Source organism: Rana temporaria, chromosome 1, assembly GCF_905171775.1.
Source record: "Rana temporaria chromosome 1, aRanTem1.1, whole genome shotgun sequence".
Taxonomy (NCBI): domain Eukaryota; kingdom Metazoa; phylum Chordata; class Amphibia; order Anura; family Ranidae; genus Rana; species Rana temporaria.
The window spans coordinates 109,197,746-109,212,196 of NC_053489.1; the positions used below are offsets into that span (position 1 = coordinate 109,197,746).

Genomic DNA, 14,451 nt, shown 5'->3' on the forward strand with positions numbered 1-14,451 from the left:
CATGCTTCTCAACTTTAGAATTTGAGGCTGATGTAAACATGCGGCACGGCACGTCACGCCAAAAAGTGGGTGTGGCCAGACTGTTATCAGTGGAAGGGGCATGGTTGAACAAAACCAATCCCCCCTACCACCATCCCTCTCCCCATCATTACACAGGACCCCTTACTCAACACTACCCCCCATTGTTACACAGGACCCTTTCCCTCATACTAACCCCATCATTAAACACAGACAGGTTATTTGTTTAGGGTGGAGTCTCTCTCTCTCGATCTCGCTCTCTCACTCTCTCGACCTTATATTACATGGTTTTGGTCAATCTGAAGGAAAGAATAATAAAAAGTCTACAGAAAATTGGATAGTGTGTATCCAGCTTAAGGGAATTTTGCGGGGACCCCCAGGTCACCAGAACTAGTGTACCCATTGGAAGGATTTCCCCTCTATTACTTTTCTGGAGACAACCCAATATTTGGGATTTTCTTTCATTCACTTTTCAGAACAGTAAACAGGAGAGATAGAGAGAGTGAATCTCCATAACGGGAGCACAGACAGCAATAAAAACTGACAGGGGGGGTCCAGTTCCTCTGCAATCTAACTAAAACTAAGAAAAAAGGTTTTGCTTTTAGCTATACTTTAAACAGACCAAAAAGCAGTATAAGGAAGAATGGAAATCTATGGAGTCTGTAGTTGATGTACCAATCTTCACTAGGCTTGCATTCATTCTTGTGAAAAAAATGTCGCTCAGTACAGGCAATGATTATAGAAAACGTGAGCCTCGTACACACGATCGGATTTTCTGCAGACAGAGCGTGTGACTTTTTTCCAAAGGGCGTGTGCCTGGATTTTGTCTTGCATACAAACAGCACACAATTGTCAGCCAACAAACACAAATGTAGTGACGTACTACGTCGTTTTTCAGCTCTTGAGCGCCACCCTTTGGGCACCTTCTGCTAATGTCGTGTTTGGTGAGCATTGATTCCGAGCATGCGTGTTTGTTGTCCACTGATAATTTTAAAGCCTGTTATCAAACATTTGTCTGCGGAAAATCCAACAACAATTGTCCTATGGAGCGTAGAAACGGTCGGATTTTCTGCCAACAGCTTGTCATCACGCAATTCCCGTTGGAAAATCCAATCATGTGTACGAGGATTAAGACTCCCGAGTTCATGATCTGCAGATTTCTTCCGGGTCACTAGCTGAAAAAGTATTGAAATCAATAGATCGGCATAGTGGGAAGGCTAGAGGCACAGGATAGAAATGATCGCCTATCTGCACAACAGAAACTCTATGAGTTTATAACTTTGTTAAAAATTGCAGAAGAACATTTTCTGAAGTTAGTCTTTGTTCTCCTACCACATAGAAAACCTGATGGTTATCACACCGGACAACCTACATGGACAGTAGAAGCAGCTCACTACATCATGAAAATGAAAAGACCCCGAATAACAACATTGTACATTTTCTCAGCGGGTCTTCCCAATGTACATTTAACCAGAATGCCCTTTCCCTTCTCACTTTCCACATTATACTTCAAATCTTATCATGGTGCAAGGATGGTTGGTGCATGGTTGTGGCAATTCAGCAGAAAACACTTATCTACAGTTCATCAAAGGCAAGTGCTATGCCAGTGCTGGATAAATGGCAATCTCTGCCCGGTACATCGCAGGGCAACTCAGACAAGCTGAAGTAAGAATGAGTCCTTTAAAAGGAATTTGGCTTTATTACTTTACTGCACGTCAGGAGAAAAAGAAGGAAAGCCCATTGATGTCAGACCTCAGAAAAAGCCTTTGTAAGGCAGACCATAGAATTCAATGGGTGGCTGGACAAGCATGTACAATCTGACCAATCGCAAGACAAACCTGGGTCATCTGAGCCAGGAAAGGGGAAGAATCTCTCGTTTAATACCAAAGACATGTAGTAGAATACATTTTGGGAAAAATTAATGAAGGAATTCAATTTATTTATTTTTTTACTTTAGACCCCTTTCCCACTGGAGCTGTTTTTCCAGGTGCTTTAGCATTAAAAATATCGCCTGTAAAAAGCCTCATCTGCAATCCCAATGTGAAAGCCCAAGTACTTTCACACTGGGGCACTGCGCCGGCAGGGCATCAAAAAAAGTCCTGCCAGCATCTTCTTTGCGGCGCTTTTAACCATTTTTCGGCCCCTAGCGGGGGTTAAAAGCAACCCACTAATGGCTGAAAATCACCGCAAAAACGACAGTGCAGCTCCACTAAAAATAGTGGCGCTTTACTGCCGACGTTCGGGCGTTTCAGTGTGAAAGCAGCCTTATTGGATATGTTTTATAGCAGAAAAATAAATCTCTATTGGTGTACAGTGTTGCATTGGTGTACAGTGTTGCATTAATGTACAATTACTGGGCCTGGTCATGAGTGGGGTCAAACCTTCCAGAGCTAAAGTGGTTACCAAAAAAATGCCTAGCTTTTTTAACGGACGTCTGCAGCTCTGACCAAAGTTGTATAATGCCCTTTCTATAGGTGAAGGCCATTTACATACCTCATGAAGCCTGACTGGAAAGCTTCTAAAACGTCGCTAAAGGCTCGTTCACACAATACGAAAATCAGATGGAAAAAAACTTTGTATGACAAACGGTCGTTAGTATGGTGCTTTCGACAGCCGATTTCGCTTTTTCGTCAGACATGTGCAGATTATATAATTTTTGTTGGATTTTAGTTTTATTAGTAGGTTTTCGTAAGAGCAAGCTCAGAAATGAAAGAATACATACAAAACTATTCAACGCATGACGTCACTTCTGACTTTGTACCAAAAATGTCATATTGCGAGTAAACTCTTCACTTTCGATATGAGAAACAAAAAAACGGACGTTTGGTCATCCGAAAACCTAAGCGTGTGTACAAGGATTTAGGCTGGGTTCACACTGCTGCGCTGTGATATGTTGCAAATTTGTTCCTTTTTTTTGTCCTGTGTGAGGTGCAAATTTACCGCAAATTTCAGAAGTTGGACGCAGCTGCAATTGATGTTCTAGCCAATGGAATCATGTTAATGTATAATGTTAAAAAAAAAAAAAGGAGTGTTAACTTCCTGTGTACTTCCTGTTTTTTTGTGGAGAGTAGTGTAGTGAAATTCGCACATATCTGAACCAACAATGCGATTCCAAAACGATTAACATTGAGGTCTATGGAGACTAAATTTGCAACGCAGTAAACTAGCACAAGACCCTTTTTATTATCGAATCGCATTCGTAGAGGATTCGCAACGCATATATGTGAACGACTGTCATTAAAAACAATGACTTTTTGGATGATATGCAAATCATGCCGCCCCTGTGTGAACCGACTAACACTAGGCTTCTCCTAAAAGTTTCCCAGTCAGAAATCATGAGGTACCTAAATTGCCTACACCTATATAGCAAGGGCAGTGTTCCACTTTGTTTAGAATCTGCACCGTTTATTTTTTGTATCTATAGACACCCTTTATCTCCATAGACCGATTTTTGGTAAAGGTGAACCAACCCTTAATAAATAAAAAAAAAAAAAAAAATCTAAATATTACCATACCACAGTATATGGATGAATCACAGTGTTACTGTGCATAGCAACAACTTCTAGGGGTGCACAGGGTTTAATGCATCTTAAAGGGGGGTTCTACTAGTTTAAACAAGCGACTAGCAGGCCTCGGTGCTATCCATCCAACAAATAAAATACAGAAATCTGTTCAGTGTCAGGTCAGGGTCTGATGTGATGTGAAGACTGGCCAATGACATCACTAGTGATGACCTCATAGGATGTTGCTACAACAAACATAATGAACGTCAACAGTGACGATAAGGGATAGTAGTACATTCCATCCGCCCATCATCTTCCAAAAAATAAATATACAGAGGTCAGGGGACATCGCTCCTCAACTCAGACATGTACAAAAATATCACCAAAAACAAAAACATTCCCAAAGCACACAGGGAGGGAGAAATGTAAGAGTTATGCCAGTTACTCACCTGACAAAAATGTAAAGAGCAGGCAACTGAACATAAAAAAATATATATATATATATATATATATATATATATATATATATATATATATATATATATATATATATATATATAATAAAATTATTTTAATTTTTTTATTATAATTTATATTACATACACACACACAGCAAAATTATAAATGCAAAACATGGTTGTATTTGCCCCTATTTATCATGAGCTGAACCTAAAGCTCTATGACTTTTTCTATGTACATAAAAGGCCTATTTCTCTCAAAACATTGCACACAAATCTGTCTATGCCCTGGTTCACACTGGTGCGTATTGACATGCGATTTGCACCGTCCTAATCGGTGCGGCGCTGCACAAATTTCAAAAAGTAGTTTCTGTACTACTTTTTGCGATTTCGGCCCGCGATTTACATTGACATCTATGCATAAACTGCACAGATGTCTCTGTAATCGGACAAAATCGGGACAGACAAGCGGGAGTGAAATCGTGCCAGTTCAGCTAAACTCGCATGGCTTCATTCCCGCAGCCCAGTATGAACCTGTGCTTATGCCTAGTACACACGATCGGGTTTTCCTGACAGTCAAAAGACCACTGAGAAAACCGGGAACCGGCACAGAGCTACCACCACTGAAACTGCCAGGAGAGCTTTGGTCGGGAAAACCAGCCGTTTGTATGCTCCTGCGCAGGGTTTCCCATAGGAAAACTGCGGAAAAATAAAAAAACGATGCGATTCGCAGCAAGAAAAAAATAGAACATGTTCTAATTTTTTAAACAGCAATTTTCCTGACGAGAAAAACGATTGTGTGTACTAGGCATTCGATTTGTGAACAATATTTGACAGAAATAGGCCTTTTATGTACATAGAAAAAGTCGTAGATCTTTAAGTTCAGCTCATGATAAATAGCGGAAAACACAAAAGCGTTGCGTTTATAATTTGGCCCAAATATATATATTATATAAATAAATAAATAATGCTTGTAGCACTGAGGTCACTAGTCCAAATCTCAGCCAGGACACTATCTGTATTGCCGCGTACACACGATCGGTTTGTCTGATAGACCGTTTTCATCAAACTAACCAATCGTGTGTGGGCCCCATCGTTTTTTTAGCCATCGGTTAAAAAACTAGGAACTTGTTTTAAAATTATCTGATGGTTAACTAACCGATAGAAAAAAAAAAAAAAAAAAAAAAAGATTGTTTGTAGGCACGTCCATCGGTTAAAAATCCACGCATGCTCAGACTAAATTAGGGAACGGGAGCGCTCGTTCTGGTAAAACTAGCGTTCGTTATGGAGATAGCACATTCATCACGCTGTAACAGACAGAAAAGCGCGAATCAGCTAAAGCAGCCCCAAGGGTGGCACCATTGGATTTGAAACTTCCCATTTGAGGTGCCGTCGTATGTGGTTTACGTGACCGCGTTCTGACACGATCGTTTTTTTTTACCGATGGTGTGTAGGCACGACTGATCATCAGTCAGCTTCATCGGATAACGGATGAAAAAAATCCATCAGTCCGTTTTCATCGGATGGACCGATCGTGTACAGGGCATATGCCTCCCTGTGCATGTATGCGTTTCCTCTTGCACCGACATGCTGGTATATTAGCTATGTGTTGTGTTATCACACAGAGATTTCCTCTCAATTCCTGATGTGGCTATGAGACAGGAAGTAAAGGGAAATCTCCTCAATGGGAGGGGGGGGGGTGCCTTCAGTCCCTTTGTAAATAATGAGTAAACACATTTACAGTTAAACTTGTCAAAGCCAATATTGGGGCCTTATCAAGGTACCAATAATATACTCCAATCATGTGTTCCCCACTGTTGGCTAATGCTTCGTTCCTGAAAACGATTGGATTCATACACTCCCAAGGATTGTGAGCACAGAGCTGGCACCACTGAAACTGACAGTCGGGGATGGCGCACAGTTATTACAGCAGGTCGCTCACTCTGCCGATACTCCATGTATTGTTGTCAAAGGATACGTGTTCTGTGATTGGACAAAGGGCATACGATTCTCACCATCCCTCCTTGTCCAATCACAGAATGTCTTGTATTATTTAAAAATAATAAATGAAGGGAGCAAGCAGAATGCGCAACCCGCTGTAATCACTGTACGCCAGCCCCAACTGTCAGTATTAAAAAAGAAAAAAAAAATACAAGGCATTCTGTGATTGGACACGGGGACATTGTGACATTTATACATTCTGTGATTGGACACGGGGACATTGTGACATTTATACACCCCCTGTCCAATATGAAAATGCTATGTATTTTTTGAAAAGAATAAACAGAAGAGCAGCAGAGTGAGCAACCTCATGTTGTCACAGTGCTCCAGCCCTGACTGTCAGTTTCAAAGAATACTATTTGTTCTGTGATTGGAAAATGGGAGAACATAACGGTCATATGCCCTTATCCAATCACAGAACACTTTGTATCTGTTGAAAAGAATACAAGTTGCTTTATTAATAGAGGAGAGGGAGAGTAAGCCCCAATTTTCAGCATTAGAACTTCTGCATGTTACACACCGACAACCCCAGAAACATAAGGCTGATCCATCCTAGCAGACATCAAGTTACCTTCCTAATTCCGAGTGACTTATTTTTCCTGAATAAAGCTGACCTCACAGAAACAACATTCAATTGCTACCTGAACCCAGACTGATTTCACAACAACGCAGATGGAATGGGTCAAGCTGACTTGTATGAAAGACCAAACCTGACGTTTCAAGGTCTACAGAAATCAAGGAAAGTTCAAGGGTCATTCTACCTACAACTGATACAGTATTTTGGTAAATGTCGGGTTAGGTCTTCTTCTGTCACAGAAATAGCAATATGTCCCTAAAATCGAGTCTCCTTTTCTGGCCCCCAACCTTGCAACCCTAGGCTGGTGCCTTCAAAAAGTTTCATACTAAAGAAAGGTAAACCAATGTTTGCAGTATCACTTCATACATCTTCATTTAACCACTTGACCACCAGGCACGTAAACCCACTTAATAACCAGACCGATTTTCAGCTTTCGGTGCTCTCACAATTTGAATGACAATTACTTAGTCATACAACATTGTACCCAAATGAAATTTTCGTCCTTTTTTTCACACAAATAGAGCTTTCTTTTGGTGGTATTTAATCACCGTTGTTTTTTTTATTTTTTTGCGCTATAAGAGAAAAAAGACTGAAAATTCTGTAAAAAAAATGAATTTTTCTTTGTTTCTGTTATAAAATTTAGCAAATTTAGTATTTTTTCTTCATTCTTTTGCATAATGTGAAAGATGAAGTTACGCCGAGTAAATAGATACCCAACATGTCACCCTTCAAAATTACACACGCTCGTGGAATGGCGCCAAACTTCGCTACTTAAAAATCCCCATAGGCGACGTTGCAGGGTATTGTGAGGTATTGCAGAGTATTGTGGGGTATTGCAGAGTAGTGTGGGGTATTGCAGAGTAGTGCGGGGTATTGCAGGGCATTGCAGAGTAGTGCGGGGCATTGCAGAGTAGTGCGGGGTATGGGGCAGGGATGGCTGAGCAGGTAGGGATGGCTGGATCTGTGACTGCATTTGTCACCGTTCGGTACAGAGAGGGGAGGGAGGAACCGGCATGACGCCGGTTTGTTTACAAGTGATCGCTCTGTCATTGGACGGAGCGATCACGTGGTAAACCGCCGCCATCAGCCCACCTGCCCCCCCCCCCCCGACTCCTCTCACCGCTTCAGCAATTTTCTCTTTCTTTTTAACACACAGTGTGATGTCTGAGCATACAGCTAAGATAGCTAAAACTGCTGATTGGAGGAAAGGCACACACCCCCTCTCCTCATAGGCAGAGACTCTCAGAGGTGTTTTGTAATAGGGCCAGCTCCCTGTTAATCTATTTTAGCAATCTCCCTGACAGAAAAGTCAGGCTGCTTTTATCTGATGTGTCAGAGAATTTGTCAGGAGTTATCAGGCTGATAACAGAGGAACGGGTCAGGGGAGAGATACAGGACTTAGCTCTTTGATGAGAGATAACAAAACACTGCAGATATATGTGCCCAGCTCAAATTTCATGAATTAGGTTTACATCCACTTTAATAAAGAAGCAAAAGAATGGACCTTTTCTATGGACCCTGCAGAGCAGTGGGGTATTTGCCATAATAAAGATGATCTTTTTTAAGAAGATATTGTTGTATATAAATTAGTAGTCCCTGAAAAGTCCCACCGTTCTTTCATTTGGTGTTCAAGTGCATTCAAATAAGAAACAAGGAAAAAAACCTTCCACGCTTCCCCAGCTCATTATTGTCATAAACAATCCTTCATTTAACGCCATCAACTGTCAGAAAATCAAATGAACATTTTTCAAATATGGTCACCTAAGAATGGGACAAAAACTAGAACACCACCAACTACTTGAGTGCCCATTTCAGGGCTTCATACCACACGGGGATTACTGGTAGTAGTATTTGGCAACGTTCCCCCCAGTGAGGGCCATTAGAGAACACACATCTGAAACGTCTTCAGTCCCTCAGATAAAGTCCCAACACTTCCATTACAGTCCCCAAATCCCAGCCTGGGGACCCTTAATGGGCACAGAGGGCCAACTAGTCTGTATTGCCGTATACTGGTGCATTCCGATGACCAAAGTGCGCGAGGAGTGGCATGAACCCCAACGACTTACAGACCATTTCCTGAGCCATGGAAAGAATGACACCTAAAGAATGAAGTGAGGTGGAGTTCACACCGAGTACAGGCTGCATTGGTGACACCACCAAGGTGGCTCTGCAGGTCAATACTTCATAAATACAATGTGAAATGATCAGAAGATTAATCCTCACGTCACACATAGCCGTGTCCCTCATACATGATCACAATGGCAAAGTTTGACAAACCTGCCTGACATTATAAGAGGAGCTGATCATTTATAATCAGGCAGTACAGGGGCCACACAAGTCTGGGGACCTCCACAGCACCCCGGGGCAGAGGGGCAGAGGAAGCTCCACTCCCTCTAGTCATCCAATAATAGACAGGCACACATTGTCTTGTCTGGGGTATTTAGAGAGATCATGGCATCACTTCATTCACCCAACCAACTAAACATTCACTCTGCAATCACTTCATTCACCCAACCAAGTAAACATTCACTCTGCACAATGTACGAGTCTTCTGCTCCTTCACTCTACAGTGCTATGTGCTCATCCAGCACAGCTTCTTCTCCTCCTCATCCCTTCCTCCTGCCCCCTTCCCTCCAAGCATCGCACCCAATAACAAAGCGCCAGTCGGCTGATAGGAGTTCAACATACTCAGGCTGCAGCACTCAGGGACCTACATAGAACCCAGCACCCCGGGAACACAGGGACCTCCATAGAACCAAGCACCCCGAGAACACAGGGACCTCCATAGAACCAAGCACCCCGAGAACACAGGGACCTCCATAGAACCAAGCACCCCGAGAACACAGGGACCTACATAGAACCCAGCACCGTAGAACACAGGGACCTAAAACTCAGGGACCTGCACACAGCACCCTAGAGCTCAGGGTCCTGTACATAGCTGGGCATCCATACACACAGGGACCCAAAAACTCAGGGCTCCTTACATAGCTGGGCACTCAAGAGCACAGGGACCTGCACACAGCACCCAAGAACCTTTACATTGCTGGGTATCCATACACATAGGGACCTGCACACAGCACCCAAGAACCTTTACATTGCTGGGTATCCATACACATAGGGACCTGCACACAGCACCCAAGAACTCAGGAAACAGTACATGGCTGGGGACCCAAACACACAGAGACCTGAACAGCCAGGCATTATTACAAACAGGGACCTGCACACAGCACACAGGGACCTCCAAAAAGCTGAGCACACAGTCAGGTACCCATGCACACAGGGACTGGCACCCCACACACACACACGCACCCCATGCACACAGGGACTGGCACCCCAATGCACAAACACACGCAGACTGGCACTCCATACACACAGGGACAGGCACCCCATACACACAGGGACTGGCACCCTATATACACACACACACACACAGGGACTGGCACCCCATACACACACGCACCCCATGCACACAGGGACTGGCACCCCAATGCACAAACACACGCGGACTGGCACTCCATGCACACACAGGGACTGGCACCCCATGCACACTGGGACTGGCACCCCATGCACACAGGGACTGGCACCCCAATGCACACAGGGACTGGCACCCCAATGCACAAACACACGCGGACTGGCACCCCATGCACACACAGGGACTGGCACCCCATGCACACACACAGGGACTGGCACCCCATACGCACACACACAGGGACTGGCACCCCATGCACACACACACAGGGACTGGCACCCCATGCACACACACAGGGACTGGCACCCCATGCACACACACAGGGACTGGCACCCCATACACACACACACACACACACACAGGGACTGGCACCCCATGCGCACACACACAGGGACTGGCACCCCATGCACACACACACAGGGACTGGCACCCCATACACACACACACACACACACAAGGACTGGCACCCCATGCACACACACAGGGACTGGCACCCCATACACACACGGACTGGCACCCCATGCACACACACACACACACACAGGGACTGGCACCCCATGCACACACACAGGGACTGGCACCCCATACACACACGGACTGGCACCCCATACACACACACACAGGGACTGGCACCCCATGCACACACACACACACAGGGACTGGCACCCCATGCACACACACACACACAGGGACTGGCACCCTATACACACACACACACACAGGGACTGGCACCCTATACACACACACAGGGACACAGAGGGAAAGTTGTCAGCACCTCCAGTGCACAGATCAGATCGGAGCCCCTTGCTCTCTATGAGGACATTGCTCCATTCTCCTTCTTGCACACTACAAACTCCATGCAGCTGTAGTTGTGTCCAGTTGTGGGATGAGTGCGGGACCCCGTCCAGGTAGTAAACTTACTTTCCCCGGTGTGTCCCCGCACTCTCCCGCACATGCCGGCCCAGGAAGTTTGTAGCCCCCCATGTCGCCCCCCTCCCCCCGCACACCCCCCCGGGCGGGCTGACACTTACTTCTCCCTGGCCTGGCTGTCGGACGGTACGCTGTTACTCTTGCCTTTGGCGTACATGCTTGCAGAAAGCTCCGATTGTCACACACCTGTCAACCGATCACAGCCTCCCCGGGAACAACCCCGTCACCATGGCGACACCAGCAGCGCCCTCCCTGATAGGCCCGCCCGGCACCCGGCCCCGCCCCTTCGCTATGGTAACCAGTTTGACGGACAGACGGATCCCCTCCTTCCCCTCCTCCCCCCTCTATGGTGTTCTCCCTCCTCCTCCTCCCCGGCAGGCCGGGCTCGGAGCGCGCACACTGCCGCCTCCTCCTCCTTCGTCTTCTCCTTTCCTCCGAGCTGGGGGGAGGAGGGGGAAATTGAAACCGTTCTGGAAGGATTTTTAAACAACTGGCTGTTCCGTGTGCTGGGCGCCCGCCCTCCGCTGCCGGGAGAGAGAGCTCACAGGAGGGGGCCGGGCGGGAGAAAAGTGCGGACTGGAGACACACAGGAGCCGGAGCAGGGCCTGAGATACACAGACACTGGGCTGGGGGAGGGGGAGGACGTGTCTACATAGTCATACAGGGGGTACTCTGCTATATACACCCGCCTGACATACATGTTTATATACTGAGGGGGACTCTGCTATACACAACCGCCTGACATACATGTTTATATACTGAGGGGGGACTCTGCTATACACAACCGCCTGACATACATGTTTATATACCGAGCACACAGCGCCCTCCTAACATACATGTTTATATACTGAGGGGGGACTCTGCTATACACACCCGCCTGACATACATGTTTATATACTGAGCACACAGCACCCTCCTAACATACATGTTTATATACTGAGGGGGACTCTGCTATACACAACCGCCTGACATACATGTTTATATACTGAGGGGGGACTCTGCTATACACACCAGCCTGACATACATGTTTATATACTGAGCACACGGCACCCTCCTGACATACATGTTTATATACTGACCACACACACACAGCACCCTCCTGACATGCATGTTTATATACTGAGCACACACAGCACCCTCCTGACATGCATGTTTATATACTGAGCACACACACAGCACCATCCTGACATACATGTTTATATACTGAGCACACACACAGCACCCTCCTGACATACATGTTTATATACTGAGCACACACACAGCACCATCCTGACATACATGTTTATATACTGACCACACACAGCACCCTCCTGACATACATGTTTATATACTGAGCACACACACAGCACCATCCTGACATACATGTTTATATACTGACCACACACAGCACCGACATACATGTTTATATACTGACCACACACAGCACCGTCCTGACATACATGTTTATATACTGAGCACACACACAGCACCGTCCTGACATACATGTTTATATACTGAGCACACACACAGCACCGTCCTGACATACATGTTTATATACTGAGCACACACACATCACCCTCCTGACATACATGTTTATATACTGAGCACACACACATCACCCTCCTGACATACATGTTTATATACTGAGCACACACACAGCACCCTCCTGACATACATGTTTATATACTGAGCACACACACAGCACCCTCCTGACATACATGTTTATATACTGAGCACACACACAGCACCCTCCTGACATACATGTTTATATACTGAGCACACACACAGCACCGTCCTGACATACATGTTTATATACTGAGCACACACACAGCACCCTCCTGACATACATGTTTATATACTGAGCACACACACAGCACCCTCCTGACATACATGTTTATATACTGAGCACACACACAGCACCGTCCTGACATACATGTTTATATACTGAGCACACACACAGCACCCTCCTGACATACATGTTTATATACTGACCACACACACAGCATCGTTCCGACATACATGTTTATATACTGAGCACACCGCATCCCCCCGACATACCTGTTTATACACTGAGCACACAGCACCCCCAAAAAACCAGGCTGAGACGCCGCGGTCGGACTCCCGGAAGTGGGAAAGGATACCTGTCCCCCCTCCCCCACAAAGGTGCCAATTGTGGCACCGGAGGGGGAGGAATCCGATGAGCGGAAGTGCCACTTTAGGGTGGAGCTCCGCTTTAAGGTGAAAAAGCTTCTGGCAGTGACTGGCCCCCCTGTTTTACTTACCTGAGCTCCTTCATTCACTTGGCGGGGACACGCTCTCCCTCTCTGCATGGGGTCCCGACTCTTGATTGGATAGATTCATAGCAGCACAGCCATTGGCTCCCGCTGCTGTCAATCAAATCCAATGATGTGGGGCCGAGTCCGGCATTCTTGTCTATGGACGCACATGCTGGACTCGGGAGTGCACCTGTGAGGTAAACCCTGCCCCCCCCCCCCCCTACAATCATTTTCATGTAAAAAAAATGTTTGGGCTTTAGAACCATTTAAGCATGTCTTTTCCAGCTGGATCTTGTACCCAGCAATCCAACTTCCTTGGTTTGTCTTGGGAAGGTGCCTGGTGCCAAGGCAAGTGCTGTTTCTCACCAGTCATTAAATATTTGTCTTCTTGCTGGGTGCATAGTTGTACAGCAGTGGGGGGAGGGGGCGCTGTTGACCATGCTATCTCAGAGACAACACCACCTAGAAAGACAGGGACAAAGTGTTACATGGCAAAAAAACAAAAATTTCCCAGAACAACTTACCAGTTAGCCTGCAAACAAAGCAAATTGACCCCGTCTAACAGTTCATGTTAAAAACAGAGGGTTTCGTTGCACACATTTTCAAATATATGTGAAAGCCACAGTGCCCATGCCAAGGTTCCTCTTATACTGAGGTCCTAATTCTATAGTATTGAGAGGCTCCACGTTGGAGCACATATAGCAGTGGATAAATAAAGGGCACCCCTCCACTTCAAGACCGTGATACGTATACAGTGCATTCAGATCGCTGCACTTTTTCCACATTATAAATTTCATTGTTTTTCTCAAACTTCTACAAACAATGCCCCATAATGACAATGAAATCTTTGCAAATTTATTAAAAATAAAAAACAAAAATAATACATGTACAGAAGTATTCACAGCCTTTGCCATGGCACTCAAAATTGAGTGCAGGTGCATCCTGACTCCACTGATCATCCTTCATAGGGAGGAGCCGAACACCCCCTGGTTCGGTTCGCAGCAGAACATGCAAAAAAAATTTGTTCGAACGCCGTTAAAGTCTATGGGACACGATTGCGAAATAAAAAGTGCCAATTTTAAAGGCTTATATGCAAATTATTGCCATAAAAAGTGTTTGGGGACCCGGGTCCTGCCCCAGGGGACATGTATCAATGCAAAAAAAAGTTTTAAAAACTGCTGTTTTTTCAGGAGCAGCGATTTTAATAATGCTAAAAGTGAAACAATAAAAATGAAATATT

General features: G+C 45.3%; 1 protein-coding gene across 2 annotated transcripts in view; it reads right to left on the reverse strand.

The window, feature by feature from the left end:
* The window catches only part of SSBP2 (single stranded DNA binding protein 2), a 313,296-nt gene extending 302,096 nt beyond the window's left edge, over nt 1-11,200 (reverse strand). Inside the window, exon 1 of one of the 2 annotated variants that reach the window (XM_040341647.1) lies at nt 11,058-11,200. In XM_040341647.1, coding sequence (XP_040197581.1) covers nt 11,058-11,113 — 56 coding nt within the window. In that variant the 5' untranslated portion in view covers nt 11,114-11,200. The remainder of the gene's footprint in view (nt 1-11,057) is intronic. The other variant, XM_040341649.1, reaches the window with a different exon arrangement.
* Nucleotides 11,201-14,451: the final 3,251 nt, after the last annotated feature.